The sequence below is a fragment of the Scylla paramamosain genome, chromosome 5, assembly GCF_035594125.1.
Source record: "Scylla paramamosain isolate STU-SP2022 chromosome 5, ASM3559412v1, whole genome shotgun sequence".
NCBI lineage: Eukaryota > Metazoa > Arthropoda > Malacostraca > Decapoda > Portunidae > Scylla > Scylla paramamosain.
Genome location: NC_087155.1, coordinates 36,567,556 through 36,577,555, shown reverse-complemented (window position 1 = coordinate 36,577,555; position 10,000 = coordinate 36,567,556). Strand labels below are relative to the sequence as shown.

Here is a 10,000-nt window from a genome sequence, read left to right as displayed (position 1 = left end):
GGGAACTGGGGGTTTAGGGGGTACACACGAGTCATATATACACTTTGAAAATGTAGGCAAATTTTCCTATAAGTCAAAGAAATTTAATAACTATAGCAAATAAAAAAACTGTTATAACCAAGAGTGTATGCCCCCTTCAAATACAACCTGAAAGATAACCTAACCTAACCTATCCTATCCTGACCTATCCTTACCTATCCTAACGTAACCTAACTTAACCTATCCCAACCTAACCTTACCTATCCTAACCTTACCTAACCTTGCCTATCCAAATCTATCCTAACCTAACCTAACCTAATCTAACCTATCCTAACCTAACCTTACCTAACCTAACCTTACCTAACCTAACCTTACCTTACCTATCCTAACCTAACCTATCCTAACCTAACCTAACCTAACGTAACCTATCCTAACCTTACCTATCCTAACCTTACCTAACCTAACCTATCCTAACCTAACCTTACCTATCCTAACCTTACCTAACCTTGCCTATCCTAATCTATCCTAACCTAACCTAACCTAATCTAACCTAATCTAACCTGACCTAACCTTACCTAACCTTGCCTTTCCTAACCTAACCTATCCTAACCTAACCTTACTATCCTAACCTTGCCTATCCAAATCTATCCTAACCTAACCTAACCTAATCTAACCTAACCTTACCTAACCTTGCCTTTCCTAATCTATCCTAACCTAACCTAACCTAACCCAGCTAGAAACTGAGGTAAATCTTTGAAATTCCATCCTGACCTTATTGTTCATTTGCGACAAGGTAGTGTGGGGTTATAAATGGTCCTGGCAGTGTGATATAGACCTTGAGACGCTCCATACTGACGCGCGGTTTATTGCGGGAAACTGCAATTGTACCGAATGAAAAGTATCTCAAGAATATGGCAAGTTTACGTTAATAGATTCAGCTACCTGTGATGGGAGTGTGTTCGTCAGTCTATCCACGTGAACTGAAAGAAAAGAAGTTGCGTCAGGCTTAAGAGGAACTGTGGCGTAAACCTTAGACTTGTGCCCTCTTGTGATTCATGTTCTCTCTCTCTCTCTCTCTCTCTCTCTCTCTCTCTCTCTCTCTCTCTCTCTCTCTCTCTCTCTCTCTCTCTCTCTCATGATATTTCAATGATTTTTTCCAAACTTATCATTTATTTGTTTATTTATTATTTTTACTTTTCAATTTCATCTCTTGATATAAAAACGAAAAAAAAAAATATTAGCATAAGTTTTTTCAATTAAATACATGTGTGTGTGTGTGTGTGTGTGTGTGTGTGTGTGTGTGTGTGTGTGTGTGTGTGTGTGTGTGTGTGTGTGTGTGTGTGTGTGTGTGTGCGTGCCTGCATAAGCACTCTCTCTCTCTCTCTCTCTCTCTCTCTCTCTCTCTCTCTCTCTCTCTCTCTCTCTCTCTCTCTCTCTCTCTCTCTCTCTCTCTCTCTCTCTCTCTCTCTCTCTCTCTCTCTCTCTCTCTCTCTCTCTCTCTCTCTCTCTCTCTCTCTCTCTCTGGTGGGGTAAGCGGATAGGTCAATTAAGCTAATGAGTCAACCTGGTTATTGAGAGAGAGAGAGAGAGAGAGAGAGAGAGAGAGACATATCAGGTCTCTCTCTCTCTCTCTCTCTCTCTCTCTCTCTCTCTCTCTCTCTCTCTCTCTCTCTCTCTCTCTCTCTCTCTCTCTCTCTTCTCTCTGGTTATTGAGAGAGAGAGAGAGAGAGAGAGAGAGAGAGACCCTGATGTGTGTGTGTGTGTGAACTGAACTGAAAGAATTAACATATGAAGAAATGTTTGAGGAAATGAAGCTGCCAACATTGGAACAAAGAAGAGTGAAAGAGGAGATTTAATAGTAATCAATGTATGCATCCCTTTCACTTCTTGCACCCCTGAATTGCTGAAATTAAAAAAAAAAACTAAAATACAAAGTTGATGTGGTCTGTATTAATAACAAAACCACTTTTTCCTTTTTTAATGTTCATTCACAAAGCTTACAGAACACTGGTGTACCAAACAAAATTATTATTATTATTATTATTTTTTGCTGAAAAAAATATTGTGTATATAAAACTATATTTTTGCTTTAATTACCCATCCTTGAACTCCTTAGGAACTGGCCTTGCACCCCCTAGGGGTGCGAGCACCCCTGGTTAAGAACCACTGACCTAAATGAAGGGCACCAACTTCTAACATCTACTTAACAAAAAATCTTTTAATCTTGGAGTGCTGTTCTGATAATGGAATGACAAGTTATTGTATTAAATCAACACATTTTATAGGAATATGAAGAGAGAGAGAGAGAGAGAGAGAGAGAGAGAGAGAGAGAGAGAGAGAGAGAGAGAGAGAGAGAGAGAGAGAGACCTGCTTCTCCTTCATTGTTGAGTGAGATGATTAAAGTGTGAGATGTTTATCCTGACATGCAAGCACTACACGCTTGTTGTGATCAGAGGAGCCCAATGGAGAAGATGGGATAAGTGCATAAGCAGAAGTATTAGAGATGAGGAAAAGATCAAGACTGTTAGGCATATCTTCAAGGCAGTCAAGAATATGAGTAGGGTGTTGCACCAGTTACTCTAGGTTGTGGAGGATAGCAAAGGCTAGTTCACCAGGATGGTCTGTGAAGGGAGAGGAAAGCCAATGCTGGTGATGAACAGTGAACTCTCCAAGAATATGGAGATCTTTGCCAAAGGGAAAAGAGTCAGAATGTGCTGCACTTTGGAAGTTAAGTAGTCAATGAATATTTTTATAGTCAGAGGAGTTTTGGTGAAAGGTATACAGCACATATCAATTTGATTCCAGAGTGACTTTGTAATTGTAGATAAATTTTGGAGAATTTGGAAGATTGAAGAGCATGGACATGAGAGTAAGTTGTGGAAAGAAAAGATAGAAGTGAATTAGTCAAGCAAATATGGAGATTTGAATCTTGAAATTGACATAGTATTCATTGTTATTCATTTGGCATCTTTTTTTCTCTTGTAGGGTGTTGATGATAAGCTCTTGGGAAAATGACAATCCACAGAGGACATGTCTGTTGTCAAAATAACAGGTGTACTTCTTACATTGAGTGGGTGGTCAAGAGGCCCAGGAGCTTTTCTCCGGTGAGTAATGTTTTGATGATGGCCAGTAAATAAACAAAATATGCCAAATTACCATATTGAAAAGCTGTATGTTATATATTCTGTGCTTATCTTTCAGGTGTAAAGGCTGCTGCAGATCTGTAGGACGGTGGAGTTTCCTGACACAAGCTGAGGCTAAGCTAGAAGGACCTACCTTAAGGTCCTTTGAGATACCAGGAGTTGTTTCAAGAAAGCATGGCACCAGTGACTCTGAGAATTCAGAAGAAGGTGGTGTCTTTGTAAGTCCAGAGCCTGAGGATACTCAGTCTCAATGGCGAATGAGGTTAAGAGAGACGGGCGAGTGAGCAGAGCCCCTCTGAAGAGCTACGTCCACGCAGAAGGAAGGGAAGTGAAAGATGGAGAAAGGACACCACCACCACAGTAGCCAGATGGATGCCAGTGAGGAACCCTTTGTCATTCATACTCCTCTTATTAACAAACAAAAGGTTAGAAAACAAGCTACTTTGTTTTCAGAGTCTACATTGTCATTGTCACTCTATAATATCAATAGTAGTTTTAGAAATATATACACACACACACACACACACACACACATTCATTCATTTACCATTGTTCATAATAAAGGTGTTTCTTAGAGTGAGCAGTGAGAGGTGAGCAGAGGCAGCAATGGGCCACCTGAGAAATCATATTAAAAGAGCTAGGAAAGGACTAGATATTGATAGGCAGACAGGCAGGGCAGTTAGTTGTGGGCTGAGCAACAGAGAGCATTGTTTATATCTGCTGCTAGTTACAATAATAACATTTGGGCCCAGTATTCTGAACCACTTTGCTCTCTCTCTCTCTCTCTCTCTCTCTCTCTCTCTCTCTCTCTCTCTCTCTCTCTCTCTCTCTCTCTCTCTCTCTCTCTCTCTCTCTCTCTCTCTCTCTCTCTCTCTCTTTTTTTTTAAACAAATATTTACAGAAAGGCTTAAAATTCCATGTTGAGTGTGGAATTATTTAAAAAGCCTATGATAGTATTTTTTTACAGGAATAACACTATACATGCTTAACATAAAGATTATAATGTTAATACAATAAAATAGTAAAAATTTAAAGCGCCAGTGGGGACAGGTGCGTGCTACGCCAGCTGTGGGCTGCCAGCTTCACCTGGTGCGTGGACATGTCCTGCACTTGGGGCGTGGCCGCAAAGTGGCCACGGCCGCTCTCTCTCTCTCTCTCTCTCTCTCTCTCTCTCTCTCTCTCTCTCTCTCTCTCTCTCTCTCTCTCTCTCTCTCTCTCTCTCTCTCTCTCTCTCTCTCTCTCTCTCTCTCTCTCTCTCTCTCTCTCTCTCTCTCTCTCTCTCTCTCTACCCTCTTTTCCTACATTCCCTCTCTCCTCCTCCTCCTCCTCCTCCTCCTCCTCCTCCTCCTCCTCCTCCTCCTCCTCCTCCTCCCCTCTATATATGAGAGTCCAAAATCGATAAATATACCCATAATTCTTTGTGTGTGTGTGTGTGTGTGTGTGTGTGTGTGTGTGTGTGTGTGTATGAGAGAGAGAGAGAGAGAGAGAGAGAGAGAGAGAGAGAGAGAGAGAGAGAGAGAGAGAGAGAGTCATGATAATTTTAACAATATGTCAATAGGAAATAGGAGCACGAGGAGGAGGAGGAGGACGAGGAAGAGTAGGAGGAGGAGGAGGAGAAAAGGGAAGATTCGGGTATATTTGGGGGAGGAGGAGGAAGAAGGTAGAAAGACAGTATTGAGGGGAACAAAATTAGCTGTTCCTCCTCCTCCTCCTCCTCCTCCTCCTCCTCCTCCTCCTCCTCCTCCTCCTCCTCCTCCTCCTCCTCCTCCTCCTCCTCCTCCTCCTGACCTCTCCTTCACCCACAGAACATCAGCAGCACCTTTAAGTCCACCATCAACATCACACCTCAAAACACACCCAAACACACCCAAAATCCTTAAAATACACCAAGAAAAAGACACATAATTAATTAATGAACCTTTTACCTACTTTATTATTATTATTATTATTATTATTATTATTATTATTATTATTATTATTATTTTATGCTTTGAATCACATCATAAGGCTCTCACTCACTCTCACATACACACACGCACGCACACACACTCACCGTCACTTCCTCCCACAGCACTTATTCCATTACCACGACGCGATGCACGACAGGGTGAAAAAAATCCTCAAAGAACGACAGAAGGAAGCCGAGGACTCCTTAGTGGCACACCTTCAAGTCTGCCTTCCCTCAGCTGTTCAACATATTCATGGCCTTTGTGACTTTGGCAATCTTCCCTGCAGGCCTGGCGGGTATGTTTGGGGCTGGGAGATGCTGGGGAGAACTGGGAGGAGCTGGGAGGGGCTAGATGCTGGAGAGGAGTGGCTGAGATGAATTGGAAAGGGTTAGGATAGGTTGGGATGAATTTAGATAGGCTGAGATGTACTGGGAGAGGCTGGGATGGACTGGGAGAGGCTGGAATGGACTAGGAGAGGCTGGGATGGACTGGGAGAGGCTGGAATGGACTGGGAGAGGCTGCAATGAAGAAACATTTCAATATATTTCACCTTTCTTTCTCTTAACCCCTTGATCCTTATAAATATGTGTTGAATCCCCTCACTTAACAAGATATAAATCACTCAGCTCTCCCAGATTAGTGAGGTTTAATTTTCCCTCTAATATCCCTGTCTCTCTCTCTCTCTCTCTCTCTCTCTCTCTCTCTCTCTCTCTCTCTCTCTCTCTCTCTCTCTCTCTCTCTCTCTCTCTCTCTCTCTCTCTCTCTCTCTCTCTCTCTCTCTCTCTCTCTCTCTCTCTCTCTCTCTCTCTCTCTCTCTCTCTCTCTCTCTCTCTCTCTCTCTCTCTCTCACTCACAGGTCAAGCCACACACTCACTCTCTCTCTCTCCCTCACAGGTCAAGGTATGGGAAGCATCACCCCTTCACCCCAGACACCCTCCCCACACCCCAGGCCCCACACACCCCTGGGGAGAGGCAGGAACACACCCCAAACAGCTGTCATGTCTCAAAATCAAATCAAAGGGAATTTTTGAAGACTTGGGGTTCAGACAGTGGTACCCCTGCTTCTCCCCCAACCCCACACCCCGGACGCCCCTCCATGCCACCCCGTGGACACCCTGGGGGAGGCTGTCGCACCCCATGCACCCCATGAATGCCGACAGTGGGTGCCCAGAGTTGCCTCACAGCTTGAGATTAAGTCAAAACGCAAGCCTGGACCCAGTTGACTTCACACAGTCTTCTCAGCCCTCCCACAGCCTTTGACAGCCTCCCACAGTGCATCACAGCCTCCTACACCATTGGATGCCAGAACACAGCCCCCCACAGTGGCCAGGAACAGCACACAGCAAAATGGTTAAGGTTGAAAACTACTTTTACAGTGACTCGGTCACAGTTTTATTTTCTGTGGCCGTAATTTTCCATCTAGAGCAATGATTTTTTTACAGCTTAAAGACTACCTGGTGCTGTACCTGTGGGAATATTTTCATTTTTTTTCAAAGATTTTGATATGTTACTTTTAAAAAGTCATACTTTTTATATATAGACAAAAAAAATCGTATTCACGAAAAACTATTCAAAGAAGAAGAGTCATCTTTGGTTGAGAGTTAAAAGACACCCAAAAGAACAATACTGCATATCGCCATTTGCATATCATCAATAATAAGTTCACAGAAAAAAAAGCAATCTGAGCGATTTTTGTTCTCGAAAAAAAAGTACCTAAAAAATTCGTATTTTCTATGAGCTTTGAAATTAAAAGGAATGGTAATATGCAGTTTTGAAGAAGACTGTTTTCTAAGTGTTTTGACACCAAAAACAAAAAAATCGGAGCAATAGAACTTTAGATATAGAATTTTAAACCTTTAGAAATTAAGTTTTGAGAAAATCGCACTTTTATGTTTAGGTGACAATATACAATACAATAATGTTTCTTTTTTCTAATTCAACAATGTGTCATGTGTCCTTATCTAACACTGATGATGTTCAAGAGGCTATACTTTCGAGGAAGCTCATTTAGGTCACCTCAGGTCACTTACATTGGGAAGGTGTGCTCACACTGGATTTTCCTCGAAGTTTATATATTGGCACCTGGTGCCCTTTTTTTCCCTCATAATTACATTTCATGGAAGTATATGTAATTATGAAGGAAAAAAACATTATTCCCTCAGAGGGAAGGGTATCGTTGGGCGCCACCCAACTCATTGTCGCCAGGTTTTAGGCCTTGACATCAAAGGTCAAAGCCGCCTGGCTGGTAATCTGCAGATGCAGACTCTTTCCTTCTTGTGGTCCTCTTCTTCTGTTGCTGGCGTGGAGATTTTCTGCTTTTGTCCATCTTTTCCATTGTTTTTATTCTCTCAGCAGTAGAAGGGAAGCCTATATGGGCAATGAAGTGGGTGGATTCATATCCCAGGTTGTGGTTCAGTATGGTGAGCTGAGACATAAATCTCACCCTGTTCAGGCCTGCAAACTTTGCTTTATTTTGATGTAGCCAAAGCTTGGAGTGCAGGCCTTCATTTCTATTTTGGGTGTGGCCTTTCATACACCTTGCTAGCAGGGCTGGAGTTGACAGGTCATGGTAAATTGCTTTCACTCGATCCTCATATTTCTTCTCAAGCCTGAGATAATTCTTCATGATGTTATGTGAAGGCATGGGTTCATTATTGTCCAAGGCTTTCTTGAACACACACCAGGATGGATTACACTGAAGATGGTGGTGGTTTCCATCTCCATCCCTTGAGATGGCGTGCAAGAAACCTGACATTATATTCTTCTTCATTGTTATATAATCAGTTCCAATACTGTCCTTTATTGCCTTCCCATAGTACTGTTGAAGGGCATTTATTTGACTGTCTGTCAATTGGTGTTTTCCCCCAACAACACTTCTTCTGATTACTTTTCCTGTCTTTGTGACTTTTTCTTCCTTCAGTTCTTCTTTCAATTTTCGGAGGCGTGTCCCCATCCTCTTCTTCACATGATTTACGCACTCTTCTTTTTCTACTTGTACATTGTAGGGGCCTGCACCATTGTTCATGGCAGTGACAGCAGTAAATGCGCTGGAGTCTCCATCACTCAAAAATGTAGTGTACTGAAAACCTAGGTTTTCTGAGCGTCCCCACATTCTAATAGCACACTCTGCTTCCATGCGTCCCGACAAGCCATGAAAGTTTGCTTGACACATGCCTACATGAACATTCTTTCGCCACTCTTCAAATTTTTCCTCGTCATTCAGCTGCTTCTTCTTCGTTGAACATGACTTGCAAAAGTTACTGAGCAGTTCGAAGTCCATCACAAATCCAGTTGTCATTTCTATCACAAATCCTGCACCAATATGGGATTTATGACCACGAGTCATCCACGTCCCGTCAAAACCAACACCGATTTCTACTTTTTCTTGCATGGGTTTATCAGCCTGCCTTGAGATTACTTCCTTCACTGTATCATGAACAATTGCTTGCTGTTTTTCATAATACCCTGTCATGGCACTATATAAGTAATTAGCATGGTTCATGAAAACAGCTTGTGTCATGTCATGTGTCCCAAAGAGAGCAGACAGCCTTGACAGGCCTGCTCTTCCATAGCCATCACTTAGGCTGTGGTACAACAATACTGCGTTACCTTCAGTAAAGTTTGCACCCTTTGTTTTTCGTGGCTCACTGTGACACAAAAGCACCTCACAATTGCTGCATGTCACTTTCACTATACAGTCAAAGTATTTCCTTTCTATGGATGTGTTGGTCCTCTCCCCACACACATCACACGTGTTTCCTCTCAGAAGTTCTTTCAATCTTCTAACTGAAATTATCAAAAGGGCATTGTCATCATCCACATCACCTTCATCAACAAGTTTTCCAGCTAGAAATCTCTCTCTTTCCATTGCTGGTGTAATAACTGGCAACTCATCAGCTGGCGAGGCCTCATCAGCTGGCGAGGGGGTGATGCGGAGCGGGACAGTGTCGCCAGCCCCGCCAGCCTCGCCACACGTGGATGTGGAAGGAGTTGGAGTTGCCGATGTTTCTTTACTTTTCCTATCCCAGTAGACCTTCATCCTTTTTCTTGCAGCTTCACTCCAAGCAATGGTCTTTCTCTTACGTCTTCCCATTGTGTATCACAGGAAACACGTACACAATAAGAGAAAAAATCACAGTGTGGCAATCAACCCGATCGATAATATTCTCTCGTTCTCTCTCACACACGCACTCACTCCCCCTCCCTTCTCATTGAGTTCTCAAGGACAAAGCGTAGAGCATACAGCCGGCAGCGTGAAAGTTATCGTACCACACCAAACAAAAAAAAATACAAAAATAAGACAAAAAAGAGGCATAAACATTAGATATTGAAGGTACAGCGTGTCAGGGTTTAAATGCCCAGCGCAGAGTCTAGTAGGCATTTAATTTTTAAAACCCACCACGACGCTCTTACAGGTGGCAGCGTTACTCACAGTACGGAGTAATATTTCAGCAACCCACACGAATATTTTCAGAAAAAATTTTTTTTTCGACCTTAAAAGTAGTTTTCCCCGTTAACCAGAATGAACAGACACACGAACTGACACACATAGACACAGCGCCAAACGCCATAGAGCCAACGCACAGCATCCCACAGCAGCCAGGGGGACAGCACAGCATCACGGACTCCCCAGACACCCTCAGAACACCACAGCACACAGCACAGGATGAAATATTAAGCTTAGCCTTTGCATCACCTGTCATAAACAGCACTGGGGGAGATGACAGCACACAGTGGCACACAGCAGGGACCCAGGGACTAGTGAGGACTGAACAGCAAGCCACAGCATCACCACACCCTGTGGATGCTGTGAGGGAAGCAGGACGACCACACACAAGGCACAAGATTGAGAAACGGACAGAAAGAGGAACCATCAATTCGAAGGATCATTTTAAAAACAAGACTCATAACTTCTGCTGCTACTTCTGC

At 42.9% G+C, this 10,000-nt stretch overlaps 1 protein-coding gene across 10 annotated transcripts in view; it reads left to right on the top strand.

Annotated features, from left to right (window-relative positions):
• LOC135100916 (uncharacterized) overlaps nucleotides 1-6,429 on the top strand; it is a 21,818-nt gene extending 15,389 nt beyond the window's left edge. For 4 of the 10 annotated variants that reach the window (XM_064004521.1, XM_064004517.1, XM_064004520.1 and 1 more), the window contains 4 exons: nucleotides 2,965-3,083; nucleotides 3,181-3,547; nucleotides 5,194-5,366; nucleotides 5,966-6,429. In XM_064004521.1, the coding sequence (XP_063860591.1) occupies nucleotides 3,458-3,547; nucleotides 5,194-5,366; nucleotides 5,966-6,221 (519 nt within the window). In that variant the 5' untranslated portion in view covers nucleotides 2,965-3,083; nucleotides 3,181-3,457 and the 3' untranslated portion in view covers nucleotides 6,222-6,429. The remainder of the gene's footprint in view (nucleotides 1-2,964; nucleotides 3,084-3,180; nucleotides 3,548-5,193; nucleotides 5,367-5,965) is intronic. The other 6 variants (XM_064004516.1, XM_064004513.1, XM_064004515.1 and 3 more) reach the window with 3 other exon arrangements.
• The last annotated feature ends 3,571 nt before the right edge of the window (nucleotides 6,430-10,000 follow it).